This window comes from Scardinius erythrophthalmus (assembly GCF_964197995.2).
Source record: "Scardinius erythrophthalmus genome assembly, chromosome: 9".
NCBI classification, from domain to species: Eukaryota; Metazoa; Chordata; class Actinopteri; order Cypriniformes; family Leuciscidae; genus Scardinius; species Scardinius erythrophthalmus.
Genome location: NC_138229.1, coordinates 28,038,545 through 28,055,629, shown reverse-complemented (window position 1 = coordinate 28,055,629; position 17,085 = coordinate 28,038,545). Strand labels below are relative to the sequence as shown.

The 17,085-nt window shown below is 36.8% G+C and overlaps 1 protein-coding gene across 3 annotated transcripts in view; it reads left to right on the top strand.

Annotated features, from left to right (window-relative positions):
* Nucleotides 1–5,088: 5,088 nt before the first annotated feature.
* The window catches only part of dpp6b (dipeptidyl-peptidase 6b), a 151,350-nt gene continuing 139,353 nt past the window's right edge, over nt 5,089–17,085 (top strand). Inside the window, exons 1-2 of one of the 3 annotated variants that reach the window (XM_081375422.1) lie at nt 5,089–5,306; nt 5,418–5,476. In XM_081375422.1, coding sequence (XP_081231548.1) covers nt 5,420–5,476 — 57 coding nt within the window. In that variant the 5' untranslated portion in view covers nt 5,089–5,306; nt 5,418–5,419. Of the gene's footprint in view, nt 5,477–9,127; nt 9,158–17,085 lie in introns of those variants that run through there. The other 2 variants (XM_081375423.1, XM_081375425.1) reach the window with 2 other exon arrangements.

Genomic DNA, 17,085 nt, shown 5'->3' with positions numbered 1-17,085 from the left:
TAATTTTTTATATATATAAATAACACATTTTTCTTAAATATATACATGCATGTGTGTGTATTTATATATACAAATTTAATTATACACAGTACACACACATATATTATTAAAAACAAACTTTTATTTTGGATGCGATTAATCGCGATTAATCTTTTGACAGCCCTACAAAATACATGATTTCTGTCTTTCAAACCGAAAACTTCAACTTTTTTTTTAATATACTTAAACATCATTTTAAAACTACTCAATCAATTCAATCTACTCACAAATATTCACTAAAGAAAAAAGTGACATGCAGCACGTACAATCATTAAATAACTTGCGTAGTCAAGTGATTAATTATCTCTGTACAATTTGTCCTAAGTACCACCTGACCTCACACTAAAGGCAATGAAAACATAATGAATTAGAAGAGTACTAGCTCTTCGATTGGCTGATGTGGAATGATGTCACTCCTCAGACAGGAAGCTCTTTTTTTACTTGGAAAAAAACGTACTGCTAACAGGAACTGGAAATATCCTAAATTGCAAGTTAAATATCAGAACATTAGAGACGCTCATGGCATCACATACAGATTAGTGTTTTTTTCACAAGACAATGGACATGCATGGCTAGGACTCAAACAGTCTCTGGTGTTTGAGACTCGCACACAGATCGAATGTCTTTCATCCTCTCTGGGAGCATTGCTGTAATTGTCACTTTGTCTAATGGAAACAAGTCATGTAAAGAGATCTGGCTAGGGAGACTGAGTCAGGGCTGAACAAGACAACAGGCTCATTCACAAAACCAAATAAAAGTGAACCCCTGTGGATATGATGTAATTGTTTTATTCTGAAGATTCAACAGAAGCCCATTTCTAAAATGTGAGTTGGCCCATTTTGTCGTAGACATTTAAGCCACACTTAAACGTATATATATCATTGCATTAGATTACAAAAACTTAAGCTTGCATCTTTTGTTTGCATCGAATGCAATGAAATTCAAATGTTAAGGTCACACACAAAAAAACTATAGTTCACTCTCTCATCTATCAAGACTGAGGCAACAGTTTAATATGATGATTAGGCCAACAATGTCAGCTTGAAGCTCTGAAAAGAGTCACACTCAGCCTTGATTTCAGCACGATTGTATTGCTACAGTAATCCATTGCTGTGTGATCGTTATCTGGTTGATGGACCAGAACTTGAACTCCATTATATCTGCAGAGTGATCTGATACTTCTCCTAGAGGAAAAAAAAAAAAGAACTATACATTAGTGTAGTTGTAATTTACTTGTGAGACATTCTAGTGCTGGCATGTGTGTGTGAAGTATGAGAGGAAAGGAAATGATTACAGATCTGCAGTTAGAGAGAGACTGGATCAGATAATGAGATTTAATAGAGCGAAAAAATGTCACTTGAAACTTCTCCGAAAATATCTCCTGCAAAAAAAGAAAACATACATTGTAGTTTAGTACATTGAGATATATATAAGATTAATAGTAAATTATTTATAATTACCTATTCCCAAATATTAAAGCAGTACAAAACATAATAAAAGTCTGCATAATTTCTTTATATTTCAAGTTCTGAATGATTATATCTTATTGAACACTGAAATTTACACATATGCCTTTCTCACATGCAGTAAAGTTGTGGATAGCAATCTATCTAAAAATGAATTCTTGTATGTTTTTTTGAAAACTGTGTTGGTTGACTGGTTTGTCTCAGTGAGAAGTTGTTAAATTTCTACAAGCCAGCTTGTACAATATTTGACAAGGTTAGCTCTTAAAAATGACAAAGTCTGGCATTTGTAACTGATAATTCCTCTTTTCCTTTTTCTCCCCAGCATATCTGCGGCTTCAAAAGCGTTATACCACAACAACAATAAATTTATGTGCAGCTTTGACAGAAAATGAAATTGAAAAATAAAAAAAAACATTTACATAATACAAAAGACTTCACAGAACATCTGTGGTTTTCCCAGACATTAACATTGACACAAATCATGTGAAGCATTATCTGAAGTTAATACAGGAGTTCAACTAAAATTCACTCATAAAAAATATTTTGGATTCCCTTAAGAATCTTTCAGTGAACAGTTCTTAAAAGAAGCCGTTTTTTAATAATCTGAAGAACCTTTTACCACTGCAAAGAAACTTTTGGCAAAGAAAAAGTTCCATGGATGTTAAGGGTTCTTCTTTGAACCATAGATGCCAATAACAAACCTTTATTTTAATAGTGTAACTATGAGTATTCTATTTGAAATGGCATGCATGCAGTAAAATTCAGATTTAGAAGTTTATTTTTATAACTTTATCGACATGCAGTAACTTATTAACTCGAGGACCAAGAATGGAATCAGGTATTCGTCAACCCCCAATAAGAGGGTTCTTGGATGATCTTACTGTGACGACCACAACACTTGTGGAGGCGAGGTGGGTGTTAACAGTGCTTGACCACATGGCAATGTGGGCCAGAATGAAGTTTTAGCCAAAGAAATCCAGGAGTATGGTGGCCAGAAAAGGCAAAATGACAAACAGGTTTAAGCTGCAAGTGCAGGGGGAGGATATTCCATCAATAGAGGAGAATCCAATTAAGTGCCTTGGAAAGTGGTTCGTTCGATGACTCACTCTCAAATAGGAACAATATCAAGAGCACTGAAAAGCAGGATAGAGAAATCAGGACTTCCAGGGAAATTCAAAGCATGGCTCTACCAACATGTGGCTGTTGACAGTGTATGAAGTATGAAGCCGTTCCCAACTGAATGGAAAAGAAGGTCTCAATGCAATTTCAAGACACTTTTAAAAGATGGAATATTTTTCATTTGAAACGCCTTAAAAGAATACCAAAAATGTTTTCTGAATGTGGCTGTATAGTGGCAGTGCTTTAAAAGGAGATCTAAAAACTTTTCTGAGAGGGATTTACTATTCGATGGCCATGAACTTCAGATTCAGACCCTACCTGTCTGATTATGCTGCACAGTTTGTGGACTCCTGCAACTTAGCTGACCTTCAAGTTAGCATTAAACCTTCACAAATGATCAAGACAACAGTGTGTCTGTTAGCAACACAAGCTGCATCAGCATTTTGATTTAGTATGATTTAGTAGTCACACTTCTGATTTGTTTTTGATGAATGCTGTTCTAAGGTCTGCTTAGCTCATGAGAGGTGTGCGCTAGGCTATATCTCAGTATGACAAATCATTTTTTTCACCTGTGAAGAGAAGGCTATGTATGAGCTGAATCATTTCGCAATGGATTGAGGTGAAAGTGGAAACTGCAAGTTTTGGCTGAATTTCCCATACACTTTTTGAAAGATATTTTAAAGGGGGGGTGAAATGCTCATTTTCACTCAATCTCCTGTTAATCTTGAGTACCTATAGAGTAGTATTGCATCCTTCATATCTCCAAAAAGTCTTTAGTTTTATTATATTTATAAAAGAAAGATAGGCTGTACCGAGTGTTTCCGGAAAAAAACGAGCGGCTGGAGGCGGGCCGTGTGGGCGGAGCTAAAGCTGTGCTAACGCGCGGAGCTAACAACACACAGAGACATTTGAAGCAGTTTTACTCACCGCCCGGTTCCAACGCACGACCGCGAACCTTTATCACTGTGACTGCTCGATCCTTAAGCATTAGACGATCTGCAAATCCGTCGATCTGGGCTTTGTTTATAAAACAAGCATCGTCGAAATGCAGGGAACAACAGTCTTACACAACTCCGTTTATGCTCAGGAAAACAAACTCCATCCACTGGTCCCTTAACGCCGGGTTCTTTGGGAATCTGTGCAGGGTTGTCTTGCCCTGGCAACCAAAAACACACTTCTTTGGTGACATTGACTTCCCTAAAGCCGAGCACAGCGCTTTGATGGGCGTACTGTTTTCGCTCTCTCGCTCTGGTCTACGGTTGCGCGCGCGCCCGCGTCCTTCCGGAGAAGTGCCCTTAGGACCCGTATAAGGAAATTCCGCCCCATCTGACGTCACACAGGCCCATACTCGAAAAAAACTTTCCGAAACTTGTGACAAACCGGAAGGAGCATTTTTGGAACAGAAATACTCCTTCAAACGTACAATTTAATTTTTGAAACTTTGTCCATGTTTAGCATGGGAATCCAACTCTTTAACAGTGTAAAAAACTCAGTATGCATGAAATAGCATTTCACCCCCCCTTTAAGATCACTTTAATATAATATAGTTTCCAACTGAACATAACCACTTGAGCTGCAATTAGTCTCCTGAAATTATGACCACAATGAAATGAGATCTCTATCATCACAAACAATATGAGCAATGAGCAAATTCAATGGAAAATTGTTTTTTTGTACTTCTAACTAAACGTATGGAACACTGAGAGCAGAAGAACAATTGCTTAAAAACAAGATAAAATATCTGTCTAAAAGGTAGGAAAAATAAACTTAATTCAAAAGGAAAATAAGGTTATTTTCCTTACCCGTGGCAGATTATTTTTGAAGCACATACACAATTTTGATAATTCCTTTCAAAAATGTATAATCTTAATATCTTGTCATTTTGCTTCTCAATAAACGTACCTTAATTTAGGAATGTTGACTTTAGTATGTAGATCATTTGACTGGTCAATGGATAGCCTATATGAAAAAGAAATCTAGAATAATATCATATAGGCTGTATAGGTGGTGGTCATGAATTAGAGTTGTTCATTTGACATCTTGTCATAAAACTAGAATCTTATTGCATTTAAACTGTTTTATTTTAGTTTCATAGAGATTAGTTCATCAGATCTATACACAAATAGGCTACACTACACATTCTTTATTATTTAAATTTTAGTAAAGTGTCTATAAAAACTGTAGAGTCTATAAATAGGCTAACAAATGCAATTATCGACGATTATGTATGACCAAATGTTAAATAGGCTAAATCAAAATATCGTAATTTTTACTTGTTTGTGTTAACTCGTTACTAATTTAAAGCAAGCATAAGTCTTTAGATCAAAATGATTTTAATATTGAGATAAATTCAGTCAAGTACGCACTGCGCAGACTTAATATTCTATATAAAAACATGCGCTGAGGAGTTTGCGGTAGGCGGTGCACCAGCCGCCGAGAGCTTTTGCTATTCCAGCGTTTCAACAGGAAATCGTGGTCTCAACCCGTGCTGTCATAGCTGTCACATCTCCCGCAGGTACTAGCCTACGTCACACTCACCACGCGTGTGGTTGTGAGAGAGGGTCACTCTCTTTCACAGGGAAACTGTCTCAACACTTGCATCAGATAACGCGGGAACAACTACTCACACAAACACGAGCTGATAAACATTTCATTGAACTTCCTCGGAAAACGAGACTTCTGGTATGAAAATGGAGTTTTTTTCTTTCTTTTCTTACACATCCCAAGCTTTAAAAAAACAACGTAATTCCATGGAGTAACTTCCTCTTTTTCTGTCTTAAACACACCGTTGAGGGATGAACTCGTCTGCTGGAGTAGGGAATTACCGGAGGGGTTCATCCAATGGGGATAAGGTAAGCTGTTGATTTCATCCAACTGTTTCAAGACATATTACAACAAATTAATATATAGCTTAGTACTTATAAGACCCTCTATGTGCATTTTTTATGTGTGACATAATTGACAATCTGGTGAACAATTCTCATTTAGCATTTGAAGCAGCTTCAATATCCATGTAAATCAATCACTTTGTATTGAATAGCCTATGCCCTTTCTTTATATAATGAACGGTGATGAGGAGAAAGACCGTGGCTATAGCCTATGTGAGATTGAGATAAAGGGATTTTCATCACAAGAAGGTCAGGTGTTAGGTTTCCCTCAGGTTTTGTTGTTTTGTTCAGTATTACTGCACTTAATTTAACATTGAGTTTCAGGGGACAGGGAAATTGTGTGAACTTGATGGGATTTATGAAGTGAAAGTCAAAACCACCTCAGGACTGTCAAAAGCCTAGCAGTCTGTCCCACTCCAAAAGCTCCCTACGGAGGATAACTGTTCTTTGATGTTGAGGTTAGAGGCAACATGAAATGATTGAGGTGAATATTACATAAGAGATATGGAAGTTTGAATGTTATGTAAATTCAGTGGAAGACTAAATGTTGAATGTCTCTACCCTCAGGTGGACATTTGGCACCTTTTTGTTCAATATATTTTTATACAGTGATAGATGCCTTCATATTGAAGAGTCAGTTGTCTGTCCCTATTATCCTGGAAATCCAGACCTAAATCTAAAGATTAATGGTCTGGCGTAGACTAATGAAAATCGGCAAGCTCGAAGGGCGGCACCAAGCATGCATTTGAAAATCTCACTGCACGCAATTGGATAACACTACGACCAATCACAACAAGTTATCACTTAGCTACCAGCGGAGCTAACTGGTAGATTAGACTCTTACCATATCCGGTCGGCTAAAAAGCAAAAACGCCCTTCTTGCAAAGGAACGATTCGAGCGCCGTCTTCTGTTCCTCTTTTAGAGAAAAGGTCTAAATCTTTCATTGTAGCGGCCAAAGCCGTTTCAAACAAATGGTGTTCATCCATAGCCATCTTGCAATGTTTACTAATGACTTCGACGTCACAGCGCTGTCGTCATCTTGCCTTTGGCCCGCCTATATCAGATAACCCGAAGTGATTGGTGCAGCTCAGATAGAAGGGGGGCATATTTAATGAGCATCATTACTCGATAGGGCTGCAACAAACGATTATTTTGATAATCGACTAATCTAACGATTATTAGAACGATTAATCGACTATTCATCGATTATTTTGCCGACTAATCAGTACGTTTGGAACGATTATTCAGCCTTTTCAATTAGTTAAAACACTGAGTTATACATATTCTAACTATAATATATATAAAAAAAATCACTTCAGCTTTTGAAATGGTTGTTTTAATGAACTTTGAGCAACTAAACAGGTCATTCTATTTAAGTTTTCAGATTTCTGTCCAACTCAAATCACACATAAATGCTCTCTAAGCAACATTGGTTAAATATTCTGTTCTCTTTAAATAGAAAAAAATAAACAAAAAAAATTATCAGCAGCATTACAGACACACTTAAACTGCAAACAATTATTATAGGAATTTTTTTTTTTAATTGATATGACAATTGAGCTGAGCTGACAGAGACATTCTCATTCACCTTTTAATTTACAGTATAAAAAAATAACTGACATGATATTCTTCATAACATCTCCTTTTGTAAGTCTTCATGAATATGGAACAAAATACAGGCAAGGGATAATACTGTAATAACGTTACCTAATAGAGCTACAATAATAAAAACAGCCCTGACTCCTAAGCTCGATCAAGCTTTATTCTATGCAAAAATAAATCATCACATTACTGTAATTATATTATTATTGTTAATATTATTGCTATTATTAGTAGTATTGCATTCTCTAAAAAGAGATTTACTGCTAGTTATTTAGCTTCAGCTGGAGAACATTCACCTCTCACTGGCTCGTCTTGTGCCGGTGTGTTTCCTCTTTAAGTGCTTTAACATGCATGTTGTGCTCCCGTGAAAAGCAAGTTACGCCTTGCATGTATTGCATACGATAGTTTTGTGAAACTTTACACACCTTGCTAGTTCGGATTCGTTTGCACTCCGTCATAATTCGCGCTGTGTTTTCTTCTACCGCAATAGCATTTGTAACGGCTGCATTACACTCTAGCGCTACAGCGCCGTAGCGGTCAAATCGCGATATTGCAGGCCCTTACATTAGGTCACGTGGGATCAAACGACTACTCGACAACAAAGATATTTGTCGACAATTTTTTATTGTCGACGTTGTCGACAATGTCGACTAATCGTTTCAGCCCTATTACTCGACACCAGAGTAACTCGCTGAGCAAATTCAACTTGTGCTCTCGCGAGAACTCTGGATTACCAGGGTATGTCCCTATACTATACCTGATCTTAATAACTGTATATCATTGTGTAGCAAAGCAATCTTAAAGCCAGCACTTATAAATCTCAAGACAACTTAAGTATCTGTTTACAGACTATTGTCAGTAAGAGTTTCAAAAAAACATTGTAAAGATTGAAGTGAAGTAGTTACTGAATGAGGAAATACAGTCTATTCATATATCTGAACTAGGCTCAATGCACCACAACATCCAGGCTTAAAACATCCATATAGGACTCTGTCAACAAATCTATAGCTTCACTGGGCAGGGTTTCTCTGGTCTCCTCATCCTCTACTTTTCCATTCTTCTTCCTTCCAGTCATTTTTTAACTTACCTTTGGTAACTTAGGTCTCTTTTAGTCCAAAAAGTATTCAAAGATGTGTTGCTGCTCAGTTTGAATCTGAGCAACACAAAGTGTAAGGCTGCTTATACCCCCCAGTTATTCCTACCCTAATTATCCTTTTCAGAGTTTGAGTTATTGTCTTAATATTTCTGTGCAGAGTTTTTCTTATTTTGTCGTGCCGCTGTTTTCTGCGAACACCTCTGGGGCTTTGTCCTACAAAGTTTGAGGGTTTTGTTACATCACAGCAGCGAATTGCCAATATCCTGACCCACATAAAATGATATTTAGTTCATTGCTCACGAAGATGCAACTGACTGGAGAAAACATCAGTCAGAATTCACTGAAGTATCTTTTTTTATTTCTTTTTTTATTACCAGTTCAGTATACTAATTGTTTTCACCCACTGGATATGAACAAGAAACGCAAAGCTGAGACACCGGGGGTGTTATACATTTCAATGTTTGTGTCTGTGAAGCAGATGTCTTCAAGTTTTCAGGATATACACTGGAACATACAGTACACTGGGATGTATTTTTCTTCTCTGTGTTTTAATGGGAGTCTAAAAAGAAGAGTAAAAAAGTTTGCTAGAGATTACCGCTCTGTTTTTAATGGAAAGGGTAATCATCATGACTTTTTTTTTTTTTTGTCATGGACTGCATTGCCATTCTGGACATCTTTTAGAAAGTACTGGGGTCCAAAGTCTGTGGAAGCTGCAAACTAAACAAAGTGCGCCCTCTGCTGGCAGGATGTGTACTTTTTAGTGCTATCAGAGCACTGTCCAGTAGTTCTTGTTCTAATTTATTCAGTAAAACAGGTCTTGTTTACTGTGGTGTCAAGATCATTATGAATTAAAGTTGTGCAATTTGAAAGTTACAAGAATTACTGAGCCAATCTCTGATTTTTCCCATCAAAGGACAAAGGACAAGGACCCTTTATACCCAGTGAGGTATATTAAACAGTCTTCTTCACATTTTTTTGTCTTTTACTAGACACTGTGTTGGATATGATATGAAATGAGTCATAATACATCAGAAAATGCCTTGCAGTCTCTATTTTTAAGTTATCAACGTTTTTTTAAAACAAAAAAGTTTTTTGATAATGGCAGTGTTCAGTTGTCCGAAACTTCTATAATCTTTACTAAGGCAGACCATAATAGGTTTACAGGTGGTCTCTTTTTGCAGTTTTGTTGTGTAAAACAATAATGTGATATTTAATAAAAGGTAAGTAAAGACAAGATCTTGGAGTGACTGGGCAGTGGAATTATGTAGTGTGTTTTCAGTGTTGTTGGCTCTAAAATCAGCTGGAAATGCTTGCTTACTGAATATCTAAAAGCTATACTCAAAGCATGTTCATACATTTCAAAGAATTATTCGAGACAGTAGCTGGCATTTGTTTTAAATCAGTGTCATTTAAAAGTATATTTAGTGAGTGGTCAATGACACTTTGTTGATTTTCCACGTTGACCCATCTGTATCAAACATAATATGGCATGACAAAATGTCACGGACCCCTGACATGTGCAACATGTGGAAGTCCAAGAAAGAGTTTTGCAAGAATCACAAATGTCCACTTTGCGAATTCCTTTATAACAGCTGTATATTCTGCTATGTTCGCAACATTGTCTCAGCTTTTTACCACTGGATTGAGGGGTGACCCAAGACAACGCACCGTTTCTTCTTATTAAGGAGTTGTCTACCACACAGACCTCTGCTACATAATTTTAATGAGCCTTCACTTTGTTGTAGAATAAAATGCTAGATTTTATGGCAGTTGTCAAAATTCTGGAGCAGGAGGATGGAGCAGCTACTAAAGCTCAGAAATGATTTAATAGTGAAAACCAAGCGTGAAAACATAAGTGGTAAAAAATGATGTAATAAAAACATTCAGGGCTTCGCTAAAACGTTTCGAGCGTTAAGTACCATGGGTATCAAACATTTTCCGCAAGAATTGCTTGTTGCAAACAGACATTTCAGAGGGATTGGGAAACATGCAAACCCTTCTTTTGAGGCCCAAGCTTCTGGAAAACAACAATACACTGGCAGAAAAATTTGATGTCGTATATATACAGTATATGATGTCGTCATATCTGTGATGTTAATTTATTATTGATTATAAATTCATAAAGGATTGTTTCTTATAGTTACATGTTTGATTAACAAACTATGCAGCTTGAATTTGAATAAAAATGGCACTCTTGTAGCTTCACATTTGACCTGGTCTTTTTTTTTTTTAAATCTAGATTGCTGTATTTTAGTCAAATATTTTGCATTTAGGTTTTGTTTGTGTGTTTTTTTTTTTATTATCATGCCTTAATTGAGTTTTCAAAGAAGCATTGAACATGTTCTTTAAAGGTCCCCTAATTTTTTTTATCCCTTATTTTCGAGCATCTCTCCTTAATGACCCATGCTCCTATCAGCAGAAGCCTGTCTGCTGGAGTTCTGAATGGAAAAGCTGTAAAGTATTTTTGGATGCATCTAAATCACGGCACTGCTTAAAATATATATCGCCACAGTATAGAGAGAACCCATTATGCTCTCCTGCAGGAGCAGGATATGTTATAACTCACTCAGAGTGCTGCAGCAGAACGACAGATTTGTGATAGAGAGTTTGGATGAGCTTCTTTTGCTGAAAAAAATGCTTCCTTCGCCCTCTTCTGTAAGGAAAAATACTTTGCGCCTAGACAGGAAATCTCTTTGCGAATTTGAAATATACAAAATGCACCTGATTGATAACACTTCAAAGCATTTAACACAAAGTGTTTGTATTGTAAACCTATATTTTTCAGGTAGAGCACAATCCACCTTGATGATTACAAACAGTAACTTTTTTTTATTTTTTTATTTGTCTTAAAAATGGTTTTGTTCATGTGAAAGTTTTTTTAAACTCTGGTGTAGTTTGCTGCTGCACATCAGATTTAAGAATGATGAAAGCATTTTTCTCCTTTAAAAGATGGTTTAGGGTTGTGCTTCTTAAACCTGTCCTGGACATTTGTATGTCTCCCTTATTGGACACACCCAATTCAAGTCTTTCAAGTCTCTACTAATAAGCTGATGAGTTGAATCAGGTGTGCTAGATAAGGGAGACATAAGCTGCATCCCAATTCAGAGGCTGCATCCAGAAGATAAAAGGGGTGACACTGACAAGTGAGCGGTATCAGGTAGAAAATGGTATTCCGCAAGGGAGTATTATCAGTCCTTTATTGTTCTCCATTATGATAAATGATGTTTTTAAGGAGGTGGAGAATTTTGTGGATGTGGCATTGTTTGCAGATGATGGTACATTATGGAAAAGAGGGAGAAATGTTGATTTTGTATTGAATAAGATACAGCAAGCAGTTGATGTAGTGGTCCATTAGAAAAACCAAAACAATGTTTTTCTCAAAAAAGAAAATAACTGATGATATAAAAATAAAATTGTCTGCTAATGAATTGGAAAGGGTTGACACCTTTAAAGGGATAGTTGACTTTGAAAGTAAATTTTGGTATGTTTTAGCTTACCTCAAGGGCTTTTTTTCCGCAGTAGTTTCAATTTTGATATTTTTAGATCAAGCCGTTCTTGTCTGTCAGTCATTTAATGCAGGTCTGTGGTCACTGTCTCAAAGAGCATGCACAGAGTCCAAATTAAAACAATTCCCCATCGTCCAAATTAAACAATTCCCCATCGTAAGTACACATTGATGGCCTAAGACACGAAACGAGCGATTTGTGTGAGAAAACGAACAGTATTTATATCGTTTTTACCTCTTATACACAGCCACGTCCAAGTGATCTGAGGGCGCGCGCGCATCCTGGTGTGTGACATGTACGCAGACTGGTGCATAGATATATATACACTAGATGTCGCCTTGTCTACAGCAGTTCATTGGAACGAATGTCTTTAAGGCGACATCTAGTGTATATATCTATGCACCAGTCTGCGTCTATGCACAGTGACGTGGCTGTGTATAAGAGGTAAAAAACGATATAAATTCTGTTCGTTTTCTCACACAAACCGCTCGTTTCGTGTCTTAGGCCATCAATGTGTACTTACGATGGGGAATTGTTTAATTTGGACGATGGGGAATTGTTTTAATTTGGACTCTGTGCATGCTCTTTGAGACAGTGACCATAGACCTACATTATATGACTGACAGACAAGAACGGTTTGACCTAAAAATATCAAAATTGAAACTACTGCGGAAAAAAAGACACCTACATCTTGGATGCCCTTGAGGTAAGCTAAAACATACCAAAATTTAATTTCAAAGTGAACTATCCCTTTAAATACCTTGGCATATGGTTTGATCAAAGATTAACATGCATATACAAAAAATAATTGATAAATGCAAGAAAACTATAAATGTAATGAGGTGTCTATGCGGAGTTGAGTGGGGAGCAAGTAGATCTGCACTGAGAACAATTTACACAGGATTGATCAGGTCAGTATTAGATTATGGAAGCATAATATATGGGTCTGCAGCCAAAACATGGTTGAGTAAGTTGGATGTGATACAAAATCAAGCGTTAAGATTGTGCTGTGGTGCTGTCAAAATGACACCAGTGACAGCTATCCAGGTGGAGATGGGAGAAATTCCTCTCCACCTTAGAAGAGATCAGATGGCCCTTGTGTATTGGGCAAACTTGAGGGGTCATAATGGAAATCATATGAGTCAATCAGTTTTGAAGCAATGCCAAGAGTGTGGAAATGCTCAAGTCAGAAGTTTTGGTTGGGTGATCAATGATAAGGTAAATGAAATGGGGTTTAATGATCTGAAAGTAAGTACTACTGTACCTTTCTCAGCTGCTCCACCATGGGATTAGAAAGAAATATCTATTGATTTGGGGTTGTTAGAAGAAAAGCAAGGAAATGGCATGGACAAGAATAGAGTTCAGAGATATTTAATGGAGACGTATAGAGAGCATTTAATTATATATACAGATGCATCTAAACAGACTGATAAAAGAATGGGGGTAGTGTATGTCATCCCAAAATTAAAAGTTAAAATAGGTAAAAGAATCAGTGATGATTTGGCAGTTTATACAGTGGAGTTGGTCGCTGTGTGGCTAGCTCTGCTATGGGTGGAAGTCAATAGCCCAGTAATTGTTTCAGATTCCAGCTCAGCTTTGATCAGCATCAAAACTTTTCAGTCAAAATCAAGAAAGGATATTGTAATTGAAATAATACAAGTTGCAAATAATCTATTACAATCAGGAACTGAGATAACTCTTATATGGGTACCAGCTCATATAGGAGTCGTAGGAAACGAGTTGGCAGATAAATGTGCTAAGCAAGCAGCTGGAAATTCTAATGTAGATATTGAGGTTAATTATAGCAAAGCAGAAATTAAGAGTATGGTTAAAAACATTGATAAGGGTAAATGGCAAACATTATGGGACAATGGGCAGACTGGAAGACAGTTCTATAATATCCAGAATAAAGTGGGAAAGGGCAGAAATATGAACAGAAGCAAGGAGGAGGAGGATGTGTTGTCAAGAATGAGGTATGGACACACAAGATTTAATAAGACTTTGGTAATAATGAAGAAGCATGCTGATGGCAATTCTCTGATAGTCCAGAGTCTGTAGAGCATGTTATACTACAATGTCCTAAATATCAGAAAGAAAGACAAAGATTAAGTTCACAATTGCAAAGAAAACAGTTAAGATTAAACTTAGAAGACACCCTACAAAGAAGCTCAGATGAAATATGTTTTAAAAATATATCTAGTTTCCTGAGGAATACAGGATTAATTAAAATAATTTAGATTTAGAGATGTTTTTTTGTTTTTGTTTTTGTTTTTATAATTGGAAAGGTTATACCCCAGTACCACACCCCAGTCCAGCAGGTGGCGGAAATGCACCATTAAAGTTAGTTGCCAACCGCCATAAAATTGAAAGAAGAAAAAGAAGAAGAGGTTGCATCCTTCAAATGTTGACTTATATCTTACTGAGATGCAATCTATGCATAGTTTATACTATTTATTATATACAGAAATGGACCACGGTGAACACACTGTATTTAGACAGTTTGCTATAACTTTTAAAAAAAGGTGTAGTACAAACGTTACAGTCACTCATCACTGGCAGCTGTCACTTTGAAGTCCACGTCCTTCGAAGGATGCAGCCTCTGAATTGCACAGCAATTCAAAATGTGCAATGGTGGGGGGTCCAAAGGACAAGTTTGAGAAGGAATGGTTTATGTATGATTTTACAATTTGGTATATACGCAGTCAGTGATAAACCACTATGACATATACATTCCATTTTTGCTGTTCCCACACTTATAGTACAATACAGTCGTTCTCAAACTATTCAGCCCTAGTACCACCTCTTACAAATCAGAGGTGGTACTTGGCACATTGTGGTTCCATGAAGAACCTTCCGTTCCACAAAAGGTTCTTTTTAGTGGAAAAAAGTTATTTAGGGAACCAAATGTCATTGCTGCAAAACCCTCCCTTTGGAATCTTTTTTTTTAATAGTGCAGTCATCATCAATGTTTGTTTTTAGCCGCAAGTTGAAAGACTGTGAGCAACATAATATATTTTTTTAATTTATATTATTATTATTGTTGTAGTTCAAATAAATCATGCTGCTTTAAAGGATTAGTTCACTTCAGAATAAAAATTTCCTGATAATTTACTCACCCCAATGTCATCCGAGATGTTTATGTCTTTCTTTCTTCAGTCAAAAAGAAATTAAGTTTTTTGAGGAAAACATTCCAGGATTTTTCTCCATATAGTGGACTTCAATGGCAACCAATGGGTTGAAGGTCCAAATTGCAGTTTCAATGCAGCTTCAAAGGGCTCTGTGCGATCCCAGCCGTGGAATAAGGGTCTTATCTATTCATTTTCAAAAAATACAAAAAAATGTATATACTTTTTAACCACAAATGCTCATCTTGCAGAACTCTGCGATGCATTACGTAATCACGTTGGTTTTCATTTCTTTGTCTCTAGTGTTTATTCACCTTGTGTTTCAGTTGCTCTTGATCTGTTCTCATCATTATTATGGTGTTCTGTTACCCGTGTTTTGTAGTGTAACTGAAGTGTTAGTTTGAGTTTATTTGGATTAAAGAAATCACTGCTGCAATTAAATCCAGCTTTATCCGTTTTTGCAACCCAGCGTGACCATTATAGAGTAGGGATGGCTTGGTACCACTTTTTCATCATAGTGCAGGCTTGACTTAGCCTGGTTAAAACCAGACCCTTCTCAGTTGAAACTGAGTGTAGGGTCTGGAGAAGCTATGTAGACAAATCATTTCCAAAGGGGCGTCACCAACCGACGTAGCTCAGCTTGATTGACAGGTGATCTGACCAATCATACTTCGCCATCCGCCATTTTGTCCGACAAAGCAGTCAGGAGAGTAGATTAACATAGATTTTAACTTGAAAAATGGAGTGTACTGACGCATTTCCGTGGTTAAAACAACATTCCTTCTTATGTTTGTTCATGTTTATTTGAGGCTATAAATTAACTAGAAGGAAGAGATGATCGGTTCACAAGAACAGCTTTAACTGATGCTCTACAGCGATCTGTCACGGCACATTAAAGAGCAACAAAACGGTATTTATTGTTTAAATTTCTTTTAAAAAATTACCAAATTTGAAAGCTGAGACTTTGTTTAATATGTTTAATATCAAACGTAACCGAAAAGTAGCCTGCTCTGTCCTGTCTGCCAGCGTGTTGTCAGTCTCCTCTCTGCTCCGCAATGTATTTTTCACTGCGTGTGCGTGAGAACTCCTTCAGCGTCGCTGCGCTGTCGTCATCATGTAAATCCCTCCCCAAACGTTTCTGATTGGTGCCGCGATTTCGGCGGCACAGAAATGAGTTTGAATGGGCTCTTCTCCAGACTATCCTGGAGAGAGAATGAAAATTCGCCGGAAGTAGTCTGGGTTTTCCCAGGCTAGGCTTGACTGTCTGCTAATGCCAATATTTTTTTCTTGATCAGTTTTGAATATGTATATGTCATTAACTTGCCAACACATTGCTTTATTCTCAATAAAGTGAAAACAGAAAAACAAACACATTAAACATTTAATATTAAAATATATCATTCCTCTATTCCAGTGCTCTTACCTAACAGACTCTAACAGTTCTAACAAAAGTACAGACCTTTTATGCTCAGAGTATACATGATAATGGGAGCATTGGAATGTCTTGGGCTGCTTCCAAAAGCTGAGAAATACGGAGGTAGGATGCAAGGCATGTTCGAATCCAATGCTTGTATCACGTCCTGTCTACTGAGATACCTTCATCTTATTGGTTTTCAAAGCTCTCTCTATTTTGTTGTAGATTACTTTTTTGTCGTTTTTGAGCTTAGTAGTAACAACCGTAATGCTCCATATCAGACAGATTTCGATTAGTTTCTGACTGATTACATATTACAAATACACATTACTTATGCACATACATTACATATTACATAGACACATTACATATTAACATTCAGACATTAAAAATAAAACATGGAAAATAGAAAGTGTATTTTAATGATTTACATAGTTTGCTCCATACTACTTGAGGGCACCATGCATGCCACTGGTATGATGCATTTCTCATAGCAGCTTGTCTCCAATTCAAATGTGTTTGGTGAGCAGCTGGTATTCTTTGCATTTCTTGCATCAGCAGTTGACAAATACAAGTGCCATTCTGTGTGCTGCAGCCTGCAACTAACCATGATTTCTTTGATTTATTGAGTAATTGGATAAGTCCAATTTTATTGTCTGTATTTTAATAAACGTGATTCCACATCCAATGTTTTCATCCAAACAATGTGGAAATTTAGGGCTATTAATACAAATACAGCTCACTCTGCAACCTTTTTCAGGCACTTATGCAAAGTGTAAAGTGACAGAGATGTTCCCTACACATTGCACAGACTAGACTAATTAATAAC